At 43.0% G+C, this 17,317-nt stretch overlaps 3 protein-coding genes across 3 annotated transcripts in view; 2 read left to right on the top strand and 1 right to left on the bottom strand.

Annotated features, from left to right (window-relative positions):
* LOC311245443 (cytosolic carboxypeptidase 2-like) overlaps positions 1 to 2,316 on the bottom strand; it is a gene marked incomplete at both ends in the record, with an annotated part of 29,698 nt that extends 27,382 nt beyond the window's left edge. The window contains 2 exons of the mRNA XM_084335285.1: positions 825 to 876; positions 2,227 to 2,316. Coding sequence (XP_084191411.1) covers positions 825 to 876; positions 2,227 to 2,316 — 142 coding nt within the window. The remainder of the gene's footprint in view (positions 1 to 824; positions 877 to 2,226) is intronic.
* A 7,853-nt stretch (positions 2,317 to 10,169) lies between these two features.
* On the top strand, positions 10,170 to 11,606 carry LOC311245442 (shaker-related potassium channel tsha2-like; the record flags this gene model as incomplete). The annotated part of the gene is made up of 1 exon (XM_084335284.1): positions 10,170 to 11,606. One exon carries the CDS (start codon positions 10,170 to 10,172, stop codon positions 11,604 to 11,606), a length of 1,437 nt encoding a protein of 478 aa, XP_084191410.1.
* Positions 11,607 to 15,420: 3,814 nt separating this feature from the next.
* Positions 15,421 to 16,902, top strand: LOC311245195 (potassium voltage-gated channel subfamily A member 1-like; the record flags this gene model as incomplete). Its single annotated transcript, XM_084335005.1, has 1 exon — positions 15,421 to 16,902. One exon carries the CDS (start codon positions 15,421 to 15,423, stop codon positions 16,900 to 16,902), a length of 1,482 nt encoding a protein of 493 aa, XP_084191131.1.
* Between the last annotated feature and the right edge of the window lie 415 nt (positions 16,903 to 17,317).

Below are 17,317 nucleotides of genomic sequence, written 5' to 3'. Positions count from 1 at the left end.
CTTCATGTTTGAACTACATCACTGCCTACTGCTTTGGCATTTTACTACATGTATATAGTAGATGAGACAAAACGACATCTAACTTAACTCTTACTTGCCTGCCAATACGCAGCGTTCTGAAAAGCGAATGAAACAAAACGAAAATGGCCCTAGTGTAACCGCAGCCTTAAACAGTACTGTATATTTGTAGATCTGGTATGTCATAAATGTCTGGATGTAACAGTAGGCTACTGTCTATCTGTATGTCATATATGATGAATTGAAAATGGGGGACCCTGATGTAAACAAGACGAAAGTCTTTCTCTGGTCTGCATCCCCTTAACAATTGTGTGTATTGAGCCGTACTGTATTGTACCCATTCTGCAATCGGTTAATAAAATGTTCAATCAATCAATCAAACTATATAAGACGATTTTGTTTATTCGAATCCCCATTAGCTGCTACCAAGATAGCTATTCTTCCTGGGGTCCACAATCAAAACACAAAACATCCAGGAACCACCCAGTACAATGATACCCTTGTTTTAAGATAATCAACGTAATCAACTATAAGAATCAACTATGATGACCTTTCGTAGGCCCAGAAATGTCCGAAAAACAGCTTATGATTTCTCATTCCGAATGCTTATTCAAGAAACAACTGGTTACTGTCAACAATAGGAGCCCACCACATGGAAATGTTATGCTAGCGACAACATTAGTTAACGCTATGTTCGGGTTTCTCGTCCTCGACTTGTGAGGATACACACGGGTGCTGAACGCTAACGAGCAAATGTCTAAAAGTTTGGTAGGAGTTGTCCGTTGCGGCTGTTGCCTGAAACTTACCTTGGAAGCACAACCTCTGCCTGTTGTCTGTGTCTGTGTCTGTGAGGAGCTCCTGTCAGATAGGTAACATAGCAGAAGTGTTGTGTTTCAGGTGTGTGTGTGTGTGTGTGTGTGTGTGAACAGTGTGGTCTTTTACAGTCACTATCATCATGTGTGCACACCAGTACAGTATACCCATTAAAGAAGTGTCAAATCTCCACCTGGTGGAACGGTGAGATCGGTTGCGTCTGTCCGTCTGTGTGTGTGCGTGTGTGTGAGCGCGCGCGTGCTTTAATATGTCCGACTCCGGTGTTGTGCCGTAAAGCTCGCTCCAACTAAAAGGCGAAAGTGGATCAAACATAGGCTGACAGCTGGCCAGGGACCTGCATTCTGGAATATTTTCCAAATCGAAAAAAAAAAAAAAAAAAAGTCAAGCATTATAATAAACCAGACCGGAAAGGGCTCAGTCGAGGCTGAAAAAAAACAAAATATTGGATAGTTACCAAAATATACCAGCTTTATTTAAATTCACAAGACGGAATATAGGGTCAATCACAAACATGACCTAATACTTGTTTATCTAATCCCCTGTGGTGCACTATGCCTTCCAGCCTAATTAGGCAGTGTCTGTCACTCTGAAAGTGAAAATTAGTCAGTGGATATGAGCATGGAAGGAAATGCCATAATGTGCAACATAAACCCTTTATGATTTTATAATTAAGCGCCTAGCGCCCCCTCTACCACTCGAACGTCTCCCCTATCTCGCTATCTTCATCGCCGGCAGCTGCAAACGACACTCTCCCCATCTAGAGTGTGCGAGTCCACAGGGTACAGTCAAACATGGCCCCCGGGCAACAACTGAAAGAACTCCTGGCTCCTGTCTTTTAACCCCAGAGTCTCATGCAGAGTTTCACAGCCAAGGCGGCTGTAGACAATCAGCCCATGATTGCACAACACCCCCCACGGATGTCTCCCCCAACAATAAGTTCACCACAGTATTTTATTTGAATTCATTTCCAACACTGTCAATTGAAAGACAGTACATTAAGTATGAAGTTACACCATTTGAACACAAGAGGGCGATACTAAACAGGTTCGCTCTTCAGAGCCTCAGGGAATCAGCTTTCTGGTTCCCTGTTTACAACACGGAAATGCCATAGTGAACCTATTGCCTTTGCTATACCTATGCATTAAAAACATACGCATTAATTCATTGTCCAATGAAATAAGCCCCGCCCCCTCGTGATTGGAACCTGTAATCATATTGTATGTATTGAGCCGTACTGTAGTGTACCCATTCTGCAATCTGTTAAATAAAGTTTTCATTCATTCATTCATACGCCTGTAGTTATAGTGTGTGATAACCCCCACCATTTTGCCGCTAGAATATAGGAGCAGTGCAGCTGGTAGGATCAGGGTATACCTTCCTGCAGTGCCACTGCCTGCCCGCCAGAGGGCCCCCCGACACCTCCAACCTGGTGGGAGGAGGACCAGCTAAAGGGACATTCCCCATTTCCCCCCTTGTGCTCGTGTATTGATTGATATTTGCAAATAAAGTTTGTTATATTGTATTTTCACCTGTTGTATCCGTGTGCTCTGTCTGGGAACCTATATTGCGACTTTTCCCTCAGTGCTAAATGGCTGGATAACTATCTGGGTAACTCTGGGCCAATAGCATTTTGACAGAGTGGGATGTACAGTGGTCCTGGCATGGTACCCAGTCCTAGACTGATAATAAATTCACTGTGTGACGGAGCAAATAACTCACACACGTTGGCATCAGCTAGATGCTGGAACAAAAGGAGGAAAGGGTTTATTCACACGTATATACGTCACTATATACAGAGGTCACTTGTTACCCTCAGTGCATTTCATTAGCTTGTCACAATTGTCCATTCACACAGCACTTTACTGGCTGGTTCACAATGTCCATAGTGAGGTCCTATGACAGTACAACAATAAAGGGACCATTCCACACTTGAGAGCATATATATATTGTAAATGTCAACATGGTTGTTGTATTTGTTGTGTTTTTGTCAATATCTTTGTATATTCTGTCTTCCAATCCTGCATTTCATGCCAAACCTTTTGAATTCTAGAAACAGAATTCTAGACCCGCTCCTCTAACTAAGCCGTCAAGTTCATAAGTTATGGAAACGCACAGGAAGATCAGAGAGCTGTTGCCATGAGCTAATCATTCCATGTGCCGTAGCGAGTGCTGAAGGAGTGTTGCCTGTTTATTTATAGGAGTCTCTGAGGTTCCACAGCAAAGGGCTGCTCTTTGGGCTGGATTCAGTTACAGCTTTGGTGGAAGCTGAAAATACAACATATATACAGGATGCACACGAGTACAAATCTATGATGTGTGTGATCTATTGTTGGGACCGGGAGCACATGAAACCCAACTGTGTTGTGCTCTGAGATATGGTGGTGAGATCATATGATATCTAATAAAATACAGATACGCTATGGCAACACTGATCACAAAGAAAAACATGCCAACTCCTTATACTGTTCTACGAGGGGTGGCTGTAATACAGGGTACTATGTTTAATTGTAGGTTTACAAGGCAGGGCGTGAGATAAGTAGCACACAGATAGACAGCGTGACAACATCACCGATAGGAATAGGAAAGTGATTTACTGAAGGTGTAGAATGTGGTTTCACTTTATTCTTTGAGCCCCCCCCTGTCATCACTGGCCCTACAAGACATACATCAAACCAAGTCAAATACATGGGAAATTGTTGTTTTGTTTTTAAACATTCTGGTCAAGTCTTACCCTCCATATAGACATGACGATTGCGCACAATTGTGCAACCGAATGCCTGTGTGTCTCTGTTCTTTCAGCTCATCCGGCTGAGACAAGGGATTCGACTCATGCATGTGTTACTACCAAATAAAAATTAAGGTTCAAGACCTTTGATATCACCCTTGATTTACAACCCATGTGTCTCTGTCCTGGAACTGATCCCCCTGCAGTCGGCAGAGCCCGGATCTGGACGCCGTTGTCTACAAAAAAGGGAAAGGCTTGATCAAGGAGTGAAACCATGATCTGGAGGGGAGGCGTGACACGGGACATGTGGAGGGAATTCCACGGAACCCTGCCCTCCCAGATCCGGGGTATCCAGCTTCATCTCGCTACATGGCTGGTTACCTATCAGCAAAAACAGGTCCATCAACTTCAAATGACAGCAGTCTAAAATTGGTGGCTATCAAACCCCATGGGGAGCTCGACTGGAGTATCTCCTTTCTGGAGTGGAAGCCCTTGGCTCAGACACCTCTAGGTGAAGATGCCTGCACCCTTCCCTCACATGCAGAGGGGCTAATGGGAATAGCATAAACACAGCTTATAGGCTTGATTAACTCTTTCACGCTCCTAATTTTTTTTTTTAAACACACATATAAACAAACATGACAACACACGATAAGATACACAAGCATTAATATACAGTGTATATCCAACGAAATTACCATTTATACCAATGTCTTATACAGGATATACCCCTAATACCCGTTATCTAAAAACCTACACACATATGCTCCAGCTCAAACCCCCCCCTCCCGGACCCCTCTTTGGATAGTACCTCCATTATCCCTCGCTCCTAACCAGACACTACCATTATAAGCTAGCTTTTATTCTCTCCACCACTTCTAACCACATTGACATTTTGGATTCATTGAGACCCAGAATTCTTGCTGTAGATATTTCTTGATAAATCACATCGAGATATGTAAGAAACCAAACTTTCCGGCAAATTTTTTCCGGTTGAAACCAGCGTGATGCGATCAGCTTTTTAGCTACTGTGATACCCGATAAAACCAATCTCTTTAGCTGTGGATTTACTGCAAACTCAAAAACATCATTCAATAGTAATACAGAGGGGTGTACAGGTATATTCCAAGATACGAGTTTTGATAATTGTTGGGTCACATCTTTCCAGAATGTCTTAACTGGTGGGCAGTCCCAATACATGTGCATAAATGTCCCTTCGTCCCCATTTGTACATTGGGAGCATTTGGAGTCTTGTTTAAGACCCATTCTGTTCAGTCTTATAGGAGTCAAGTATGTCCTGTGAATATAGTTAAGATTGATTTGTTGATGGTCCGGGTTCCTTGATGTAAGTCGGACATTTGCCCAGGCTCCTTGCCAATCAAAGTCACTTTCCAGGTCTGGTATATCCCTCCTCCAGACAGAGTCTAGTTGGAGGGTTTCATACGAGGACGTTAGTAATTGATGATAGAAATCTGAAACAAAACCTCTCGATGTCTCTCTTTCATAGAAGAATTTGTGGTATCTGTGGTGTTCAATTGGTATGTCTAATGGAACACCGTGAGACTTCAAACATAGCCGTAACTGTATGTAAAAAAGCCATGTGGACTTGGTGAGATTACATTTTTTGCATATTTCTCCATTTCACGCTCCTAATTAGGGTGGATTGTTGCACTGGCGCCTCACATTTCTGTCATATTAAAGATGAGTGGAATGCTGACTAAAATGTACGCAGTTAGCCGTGCTGGGATCACCCACATATCTTTAAGATTCAAAAATAGTATCACTGCGATATACCTTGTAAACATTAGTGTAGAATGGCCGCAAACATGTGCCATACAAACCAGAGCATCATACCAGACCCTGACGCGTGAATATTAAAGGCAACCAACTTGTGTTCAGCTTTTCGTTCAGCGTTTCTCTGATTGGCCACACGGCCAATCAATCAATCCACTAGCACACGCCCTTGCGGCAAGAGAGACGCGGCAGAAGCGCTGGTCGAACCAGCGGTGTTCTGTTGTGTGACTGTACTAAACTCTTCCACCACAAGATCGACATTTGACATACAGTACACCTCCTATCTATATTGGGATTATGTTTGGTCATGACAAAACAATAAAAATCGCTACTGTTAGTAATGCTGCCACCACCCACTTCAATGACAGAGCTCTCATATTTGCGAATGCATAAACTATATCTTAAATTATGGCGATGTGTCTAATATGGCTGTCACGAAGTCATTGATAAGCGACAGCCATATTAGACACATAGCCATAATTTAAGATATAGTTTATGCATTCGCAAATATGAGAGCTCTGTCATTGAAGGGCTTCTACAACGGAGGAACGGCCGCTGCTGCTGCTGGAGCTGAACCGAGTCAAGCCGCGGGCGGCGCACGGAAGCCGGGGATAAACAACCGCGTCGCCCCACTGGCGTTTCAGGCTCAGCAGCCTCCACGGGCGAAATAACATATAACGTTACAGTTCCACACTGATGTACAGTGAGTGTCTAATATGGCTGTCGCAAAGTCATGCCTCTCCCTCTGAAAGCCCATCCACGCTGTGTATCATAGAGACATAGAGCACTGGGTTTTATCACTGGAGATATATTTCTCACTCACCATTGTATTTTGCGCCATCTGACAATATCATAATGATGTGTTTTCTATATTATATCCACAATCATTCGTCTAAAAAATTGTATGGGCTTTGATTAAACATGTAACCTACACCTACTGTAACTTACTGTACCTCTGCTTCCTACAGCACAGCAGGTAATGGCGTTAATCAATGGAACGCGAAACATAATAACGTTACGCTTTCTAGTTCAGCGCATTTCATAACTGTATGGGCTTTGTTTATACACGAGTGAATCTGGTAGTTGGTTGTTAAAAACGCGAAACATAATAACGTTACGCTTTCTAGTTCAGCGCATTTCATAACTGTATGGGCTTTGTTTATACACGAGTGAATCTGGTAGTTGGTTGTTAAAAACGCGAAACATAATAACGTTACGCTTTCTAGTTCAGCGCATTTCATAGCGCTCCACTGGTACCGCAGCTGAACACAAGTTGGTTGACTTGGAACAGCAGCCCAACACAAGTGCGTTGGTACACAAGTTGGTTGCCCGCGCTGCCGCTCGCTTGCTCCTTGGATTTCATTTGGGACGTGGGACGACTGCCGCTTGCCTGCGCGTGGGGGCGGGCGCGGCCAATCAGAGAAGAGCCGAACACAAGTTGGTTGCCTTTAATATTCATGCGACCCTGACAGGCATAATAGCAGTATTATTTCACATCCTCTGTGAGAGAAATGCAAATTTTGCCATCTCTGTCTTGACAAAAGAAAAATGTTGTCCTTTCTAATGCCTACTGGTGATTTGTAATGAAAAAAATGACTGGCAGCTGCGCAGAAAGAAAATTGCTTACACCACCTCTATAGAGTCATTCCAGTCTCTGAGACCCTGTCATCACTGGCCCCTACATACATCAGACCAAGTCAAATGCCCCCTATTTCATTTCCAGCAACATACTTGGCATACAAGAATGACGTGATCCAAAAACGCTGTTGACTACTAAGTCTGACCTTCTAAAAATCCTATATCAATTTATAACACACACACACTCATGATATGCACATGTGTTCATTCACATATCCAACAGTACTAATAGCAATGCCGGATACACACTTACAGAAATACACACACACTTTGTAAATATTTGGCCTGCAGTTTAGGGGGGAGGTTAAAGCCAAGGGAGTCACTGACACAAGTTCCTGCTGTGATTACCTCACGTCTGTAAAGGGAAGGGGTGGGAACCTCATGATAAGACAGGCCTCAGGGGAAGGTGCACAGTTGTTCAAAATGTTAATGAACAAAGACAGTGGCATCTTTATAAAAATGTCACTTTCCTGTGATTTAAGGTATGTGAACACCCGGAAGATCCCATGATGCAATTTGTCATCGCCAATAAATTATATGATTATGATAGCATGATGATGATGATCAATTATTCCATTATAAAGATATTAAGATGTCATAATAATATACAATGTTATTGAATGCGGTTTCTGACAATAATGTATCGTTCCAATATAGTGCAATTTTTGCAAGAATAAATCATGCCATCATAATGATGTCACAAAAAATGTATAGGCTTATTATTAATTCATAATTATATTGTGCATAGTGAATACTATTTCCAACATGTGAGAAGGAAGGAATCTTATAGTGTTCCCCTTCTTGGTATAAATGACCTCACTATATCTTGTTGCCGTGGGGGTCTCCTGTATTCATAGGTTGAGCTATCCATAACGAGGGTGTGTTTTGCTGTCAGCATTCATGCACCTCGCAGGCCCTGTGGCATTTACAGTATGTGCAAGCTCAGGTGCATTCAGTCGCCATCATGGACATATGGTCATAACATGGATATGGATATCATATTACTGGATAATATGGTATATTGTATTTGCATGAAAAAAGTATGTTGACAGGAAAACACTACTGACCAACGGGTGAAAATGACAACTAATCTCGACTCGTGTAGCGAACATTGAATTCTTAAGAGACATTTTTAATTTTGACACACTCATCAGTGCGATGTGTCCATTCCTCAGTTTGTTTGTTATTGTTTGTTCCCATGGATACGGTCGTGGCCTGACACCTGGGCTTGACCCAGACAGTAGTTTGGAGACCGACGCATCGGGCGGCACCGGGTCCTTAAACTGACATATGACTCTGACATACAACTCTTTTCCAGTAGGTCCACTGGAGATGCCAAGGAACTGCGATCCTAGTCGAGAATCTATACGGCGTGGCACCCACTCGATTGGTAAACGTAAAAATAAAATAAAAAGCTAAGCAAAAGTGCATTACTCATCAGTAAGTTCTGGCAGTATGTTGAGCCAGCCAAATAATGGTGATTTCATGTATCTGTGGATATAGACTGGCGCTTCACATCATAATATCTGCCCTCTTGTGTCCTGTTACAACTACAGCCTACATATCTGAGGTAACTGATCGTTTATGCAGGCAATGAAACCCGCTATATACATGTAGACGAGCTATAGATAGAACAGAATCTGTTGCGACACATGCATAAATCATTTCTAGAGCCTTCGGGTAGTGACTTCTTTGTATTCTTATTTTTCAATCTTCAAAGAGTGTGGGAAGCAGGGTGAAACTTGAGCTGGACGCGGCTTGCTTCAATGGTAAGGGAGAAGGCAGACCTTGAACTTGTGTGGAGCAACGCAGGGAGATACCAGTTCTCTCCGGAGTCCAAGTCTGTAGCTAAGGTTTTGTAGAGTGCAAACTGGAACTAATTAGGGTTAATGCTTAATTGGATGTACTATACCCATAACATTCTTTTACACCCCAGTATCTCAGTGACCCCATGGCTAGGTCCCATTTCTATGGGGGCCCTCCCCATGTCCAAGTTGTAAAATCTAACCCTTTAAGTGCTGTGAACGGCGAGTGTTATTTTGGCTGTGGCTTCTTCAAGACTCTATCCTCTCGGCCTGCTCAAGTGTCAGTTTAGCGAGCAGTTTCCACTGGCGTGGTCCATAGGAGGGGCCCTGGTTATGTGAGGTTCCATGCTCCAGAGCACTTGGCTCATTTCATACATGCAACACACACTCAAAATGCAGAAAAACCTACATCCAATATGTTACATCTATTTGTCTCTTTGCATATTCACTCCTGTGTTTGTTTGTTTGTTTGTTTGTTTGTTTGTTTGTTTGTTTGTTTGTTTGTTTGTTTGTTTGTTGTCCTATGGGTAAGAGTCGTAAATGGGACAGAGAGTCAGACCTACCTCTGGTGGGTATCCACATGACAAGAATAACCTATGTTTTCATGGAGGAATCCAGGGCAAGAGACCAAATTTCTCATTTGGGTCATATAGGCTGAAGAAATTTAAGAACCCTTTGAACTCTTAACAAAAGGAGGCTGAAGGCTTTCATGAAAAGTAAGGTGAAAGGAAAAGGCAGCAGGCTGTTTAATACAGCAATGACAATATGTCAAGCTGGCAATACCTCCTGTTTTTACCCTATATAGGCCTATAGTTCACTAAATGACAACTGTATATCAGAATGCTGAATACTGTCAATTATATATATATATATCAATAGCAATATATATATCTCAATATCAATACATATATATTGATATTGATATATAATTGACGAATACATTTGAACTAAAACGTCACTGCAGTTGTATAGAGGGGAGTCAGTGAGAGAGGGACATGACAGCAGCAGCAAGTGCCATCACGTCAGCCAACTTGGGGAGGGCTTTGGAGTTTAAAATGGTGTGAATATGATATCCATCTCTAGCCATCGGGATAACTTATACGCAAGTGGAGATCTGTCCGCAATTCAAAGTTGATCGTTCTACAGGACAAACAACAAGCAGAGAATTATAATGCGACAGGACTATTCTAAACAGTCAACAACGAATGGTGACAAGCTACTGAAGAGTAAAATGATTTAGCTCTCTTGTATAGCACACCGTGGCCTGACAGCTGTAGCAGAGTGAGGGCAACACACACCCACCCAAATAGCCAAGGCAGGGGCTGAGGTGAGTGGAGCCCCTCGGTGGGTAAAAGATGACTGTGGTGTCCCCGGATAACCAAGATGAGACTGTGGTCGTTGTTGCTCCATTGTTCCAAGATGTTGACGATGTGGAACGAGCAGACCAAGAATGCAGCGAGAGGGTGGTCATTAACATCTCTGGGCTGCGCTTTGAGACTCAGTTGAAGACCCTCTCTCGCTTCCCCGCAACACTTCTGGGAGATCCGCGCAAAAGGATGCGCTTCTTCGACCCTCTGAGAAACGAGTACTTTTTCGATAGGAATAGACCCAGCTTCGATGCCATCCTCTATTATTACCAGTCAGGGGGGAGGCTTCGGAGACCTATCACTGTACCTATTGACATATTCATGGAGGAAATAAAGTTTTACGAAATTGAGGAGGAGGCAATAGAGCTGTTCAAAGACGACGAGGGGTTGATCCGGGAAGAGGAACGTCCACTGCCCAACAACGCCTTTCAGCGCCAGCTGTGGCTGCTGTTCGAGTACCCCGAGAGTTCGGGACCCGCGAGGATAATTGCCATAGTATCAGTCATGGTCATTTTGATATCCATTATTATCTTCTGTTTGGAAACATTGCCAGAGTTCAGAGAAGTTAACACGGTGCACGACAACCATGTCAACAACGGAACACATTCGAGAAAACCAAATCTGTTCACAGATCCGTTTTTTATGGTTGAGTCACTTTGCATCGTGTGGTTCTCTTTTGAATTTCTGATGCGCTTTCTCTCGTGCCCAAGCAAACCGGTGTTCTTTAAAAACATGATGAACTTGATAGATGTCGTGGCCATTGTGCCATACTTCATCACCTTAGGCCTCGATCTCGCAGAAGAACCAGGGGCGAGCAGCCAACAAGCTGCGTCTTTGGCCATACTGAGGGTCATCCGTCTTGTTCGCGTCTTTAGGATTTTTAAACTTTCAAGACACTCTAAAGGTCTCCAGATCCTCGGTCAAACACTCCAAGCGAGCATGAGAGAGTTGGGTCTGTTGATATTCTTCCTGATTATAGGAGTTGTTTTATTCTCCAGTTCCGTGTACTTCGCAGAAGCCGATGACCCAGAGTCTGGATTCACAAGTATACCCGGTGCCTTCTGGTGGGCTGTGGTGACAATGACCACAGTGGGATATGGGGACATGTGTCCGTCCACTATCGGCGGGAAATTCGTTGGATCTCTGTGCGCCATCGCTGGGGTCCTGACCATAGCCTTACCTGTACCTGTGATTGTATCGAATTTCAATTATTTCTACCACAGAGAGAGCGGGGCGGATGAAAACTTGCCATATACACACGTGACTTGTGGACAACAACAGTCCTCCCTTGGTGATTTCAAAACAAACGCAAGTAAACAGTCACTCTCCAAATCAGAGTATGGGAGTGACGACGACGTAGAAAGTGCCAGACATCCTAACTTAAGCCCATTTGAGAAATACACTGGGAAATTGACTGACATATAAACGCCTACATAACATCTTGGTGAGTAGCCTATATGAATGAAGATGCCTGCTGCAGTTGTTTCCTAATAGGTTATACTATGAGATAAAATGACGTGCTTTTAATATCAGCATGTATTACATGTCATCATTTATCCACTCCACCTTTCTCTGTGTTTGGGTTTGGACACAGGAATAAATGAACTCCGTGCGCCGCTGTGTGGTTGAACAATAGTTGTGCAGAGCAGACGTCGCATATAGCCCCGAGTCTTTTTTTTTTTTTTTATTTATTAACAGTACGATTAACACTTGAAAATATCTTCTATCGTCTTTGTATTGTATTACAGCAGGTCTTGATTTATAGGCATAGCCTAAAAGTCATGGCTTTGTGTTGTCTTCCTGCTTTATCTGTCTTAAGTCATTAAAGGGGCCCTCCAAAAAACAATGTTGATTTATTTTGGACATAATCCCACACACATCCAAAAAGTCTAAACAGTTTTGCACATTCATTCAGTTTGATTATGGCCACCAGTGATGTAATCTGGGATTTTTAATCCTTGTGTTGTGTTAATTACAGCTCAATTAAATTATGTAGGGAGTGAAATGGTGAGAAAATAGTAATACCTTGTCTTTATAGGGACTGATACTTTATCATTTCATTGAGCTGTAATCAACACAACACAAGGATTCAAGGGTCCCTGATGACATCACTGGTGGCCATATTCAGAATAATTTACTCTCAATAACATGTCAAACTAAATGAATGTGTGCCAAACTGTTTAGAGTTTTTGGATGTGTGTGAGATTATGCACAATAAAGCAGCATTGTGTTTTGGTGAAGTGCCCCTTTAATGAGATGATACTGTATAGGCCCACTGTATGTAAACATTGAGTTATCCTTGCAGGAAATAAAAGATAAAGAGAAGCACATTTGTCCTTCTGAACTGCACCAAATCCAGGTATAGCATTTCCTTCACTTAAAGTGCAAGGTATTGGGCAGATATTGGACAAGTTCCCATGAACACTCTTGCAGTGCCCCTGAAGAGACAACAGGCACCAAGAGTGTATCGCTGTACATGATAGTACAGCGATACCTCACAGAGGAAACATTTGGAAAGATTTTTTGTAACTGAATTTTATGGGAATTAACACTGTGTTCATAGTATCTTCAAATCAACCGAAAAAAAGCAACATTCTTTGGCAGGCCTTATTGATGACCATAGATTTCTTTCTGTTAGACACCTTGTGCTGTTTTGTAAATAAGAATGTGTCTTTTTTCATATGCAGCTTTTTTAATGCTACATTTTAATTGCATCTTATCAAGCAGTGTTTGTGCAAAATTCAAACTGTGTTGTAATTTTCTATAAAAGCACTATTTAGCCCAAAACACCGATTGTAATGCTATGAAGTGTGCATGCTGAATTCCATTGTGAATCTTAATAATGAAAGATATTTATTTTTTTAATTTGAAGATTAAAAAAAGATAACTTTTAGTCTATGTATATATATATATATATTTTTTTATATATATATAAATTAATAATTTCCCGAAAATAGATCACTCAGATTTTCATTTTCTTTTTCATTTCTCAGATATGACAGTTGCTTACCACAAGACACATCAAGTAGGTCAACAACCTTTGGTCCTAAAATGAACAATCAACAGCAATGAAGTGCTTTCACTCTATCTTTCTTACCTTGGGATTTAATGTCCCATATTGTGTCTTTGAGTCTGAAATGTTATGTGCTTGGAAAACATGACAATGATACTCCTCGCTGTTTGACCAATGTTGTTAACTGGACAGACTATTCAGATTATAAAAGCTATTCAGAAATACCCATGCATACTGTCATACTTGGAAATAAACTATCATCTTCAACCTAACATTTACACAACACAATCCTATTGGGACCAGGACCACTCTAATCCAGTTTGTAAAAGTTTGTTTTTCTTTTGAACGTGGGGCAGTTCATCTCACTGAAGAGAATAATAGGGTACCATGGGACTAAAATGATATATACATTATTAAAGTTTATTTAGGGGAAAGCGTATAGTCAAGGGAATTAGACTATATTAAATTGCTAAAAAAAAAAAAAGTAGGGGGGGGGGGGGCTTTATTAAAACGATTGACTGCTGAAGGGAGTCAGTCAAGGGACAACGATAATAACGTGCGCTGTCCACGGTGCTGAAACCACTCCCTCGCCGCGCAGCTCTCGAATGCATGCAGGGTCTGGAGATATGAAGCATAAACCGTGCTACAGCTCCTGCCGAGTCACAGACATAGATCTGTGAATTATGTGATCCAACGTTACCTTTTTATTGCTCTCACTAAATTGAATTACTCTATAGGGACAACACGTCAGTTACGGTCAGCATCGTTGATTGTTGGGGAATAAGTTTGTCACCACGCTCTCCCTCTTAGCAAATCAGATATTGCGCCAATGCTGGCACACAAGTGCTCTTGTTTTTGTGGTGTGTGGAGAACTTGTGGCAGCGTGCTTTAGTACAGCCAGTCTGCATTGCGTCGTACGGTACCCCCCTCCCCTCCTGTTCCCTCCACCTCCCTCTCCTTCTCGTCTTCCTCACCTCCGCACTTGTATGTTAAATACCTAGCAACAACATACTGGACATGATTAAGAAATTATTCTGACCTTCGTGGTGATCGATTCGCCCCTATTTAGGCACATTCGGTCTCCGTTCATATGACAGTGGGCCGATGTGAAGCACATTCTGCCCGTCATCTTGTCTACTCGTAACAGCACATTTCTGCTGATGCGGTAATGTCTGGAAATGGCAAGGGTTCGCTTATTGCCCCTTAATGTATCTCCCCCCTGAATTGCAGCATAAGATTTTCTCCTGCGGTAAGCCATTCACGCTCAAGTGCTGCCTTGTGCGGCTACAGACGTTGCTGCTTTGCGATGCGTTCTTTTCACCCTGGCTCCTGTTGTCCAACTTCTCTTTTTCCGCATTAGTGTTTCACGCTAGCTCAAGTTAGATTGCTAGGATGTAGAGGAATTACATTGGTAGCCTTTTCCTGTGTTTCCTAGTGACGGAATGAGTGATGTTTGTTAGGATGGTGCGGCGCCCTGCATAGAAAACCATCGGGCTCTTTTTTGTGGGTGCGATGTGAAGTGTTAACGCCACATGAGTCATGACAATCACGGGTGCCCTAACATTGGATGATTTTACTCGGGGATAAGACACATTCGGGACCCTTCAAGATCAACCCAAGGTAAGCCTCGAAACTGCTAACCAAATGATCTTAGGCTATTGTTATCAAGTGAGATTGTTAATAATGATATTATATTGTTTTCATGTTTTGCATTTTCTTTGTTACATGCGTGGAGTAACCTTAGTAGATTTCAATAGCATGCGTCACAACATAATTTACGAATAGGCTAATAGCCTAATTGTCATGTTGTAGGCAATCTAGATTTTTTTTGTAAAGTCAAATATTCCCATATATAGATATGTCTAAGTCCTAGTATTGCACTGCATAGTTTAACGTATAGTGCGGAAAGATATGTAAGTAAGTAACTAAGTAAGTAAGTAAATAAATAAATAAATGGCAGAAATCGCTGAGCTAGCAAATATCACGGCTGTTCGATCCATTGTTTTTTTCTCTGACTGGGTGACAGAGGCAGCAGTAGCAGATGCAGCGGAGAACAGCAATGGTCGAGTCAGCGAGAACCGCAGTGGAGCCGCACTGAGGCAAAGCAAGCAACCCCCCTATCTGGGGACTACAACAAATAGGGGGTGGGAAGACAGTGGAGATTTGGTCAAAAACTGAACGCCTGCTTGATCAGACTATAGCCGGATTAATACAACTCCTACAAAAATGACTGTAGTAGCAGGAGATAACATGGATGAAACCTCGGCTGTGCCGGGGCACCCACAGGACACATATCCACCGGATCACGACGACCACGAATGTTGCGAGAGGGTGGTCATCAACATAGCTGGTCTCCGGTTCGAGACGCAGCTAAAAACTATCTCTCAGTTTCCAGAGACTTTACTGGGAAACCCCAAAAAGAGGATGCGCTATTTTGACCCCCTTAGAAATGAATACTTCTTCGACAGAAACCGCCCCAGCTTTGATGCTATTCTGTATTACTACCAGTCCGGGGGCAGGCTGAGGAGACCAGTGAACGTCCCGCTGGATATGTTCTCGGAAGAGATCAAATTTTATGAGCTGGGAGTGGACGCGATGGAGAAATTCCGTGAGGATGAGGGCTTCGTCAGAGAGGAAGAGCGCCCCTTACCCGAGAAAGAGTTCCAGCGCCAAGTTTGGCTTCTCTTTGAGCATCCCGAGAGCTCTGGCCCAGCAAGAGGGATTGCAATAGTGTCTGTGATGGTCATTCTGATCTCCATAGTCATATTTTGTTTAGAGACTTTACCGGAGCTGAAAGAGGACCCAAGGGGTCGAATGGAGACCGTAGGGAACATTACCTTTTATTACAAGCCAAATATCCTTACAGACCCCTTCTTCATCATCGAGACGCTCTGTATAATCTGGTTCTCCTTTGAGTTGATTGTGCGCTTTTTAGCGTGCCCTAGCAAGCCGGCCTTCTTCAAGAATATGATGAACACTATCGACATAGTGGCCATCATTCCATACTTCATCACACTCGGCACAGAGCTGGCTGACGACCCAGAGAATCAGGAGGCAGCATCAGGGGAACAGGCAACATCTCTGGCCATACTCAGGGTGATCCGTCTGGTCAGAGTGTTTCGAATTTTCAAGTTGTCACGACATTCGAAAGGATTGCAGATTTTGGGGCAGACCCTCAAGGCCAGCATGCGAGAGCTCGGATTGCTGATCTTCTTTCTGTTCATTGGAGTCATCTTGTTCTCCAGCGCTGTGTACTTTGCCGAGGCCGAGGAGCAAGGATCCTACTTTGGTAGCATCCCAGATGCTTTCTGGTGGGCCGTTGTGTCTATGACAACTGTGGGCTATGGGGACATGGTCCCAGTCACTATAGGAGGCAAGATTGTGGGTTCTCTGTGCGCCATCGCCGGAGTGTTGACAATTGCCCTCCCTGTGCCTGTCATTGTGTCCAACTTCAACTACTTCTACCATAGGGAGACTGAGGGAGAGGAGCAGGCCCAGCTGCTCAATGTTAGCAATCCAAACATTCCCTCTGAAACCAATTCTAGTCGCCGAAGCTCATCGACCGTCAGCAAGTCCGAGTACATGGAGATTGATGGAGACATAAACAACAGCATCGACAATTTTAGAGAGGCCAACCTCAGAACTGGCAATTGCACTATAGCCAACCAAAACTGTGTAAATAAAAGCAAGCTGCTCACAGATGTCTAGAATCCAGCGAAGAACCATGGGATCTCTATGACGCTGTCACATGTGGAGTAGACCATCTGTTAGGAACGCTTAATTTACCTCCCCAAAGCGCTCTATGGCATTAGGCCTAAAACCATGCTCAGCTACATAGAAAGGAAACAGGGGAAAAAACAAAGCTGTTAGAGTATGGCAAGTAGATAGAGTAATTAATTTGTATTACCCTACAAATATATACATATATTGAAGAAATAACCCCTCAACTATTACGCTGCACGCTGCGCCCTGGAAGACGCAGAGCACCCATGACTGTCTTGTCGGACAACGGCGTGGTAATTAGAATGTTATGCATGGATTACAGATACCGATTCAGCAAGTTGCACAATGCATCAAGGAAAATGCATCAGAAAAGTCTGCAGAGACACGCAAGCATCTGCAG

The sequence above is a fragment of the Notolepis coatsorum genome (genome assembly GCF_963971535.1).
Source record: "Notolepis coatsorum genome assembly, chromosome: 18".
Lineage (NCBI taxonomy): Eukaryota > Metazoa > Chordata > Actinopteri > Aulopiformes > Paralepididae > Notolepis > Notolepis coatsorum.
This window is presented reverse-complemented; position numbering and strand designations above follow the sequence as displayed.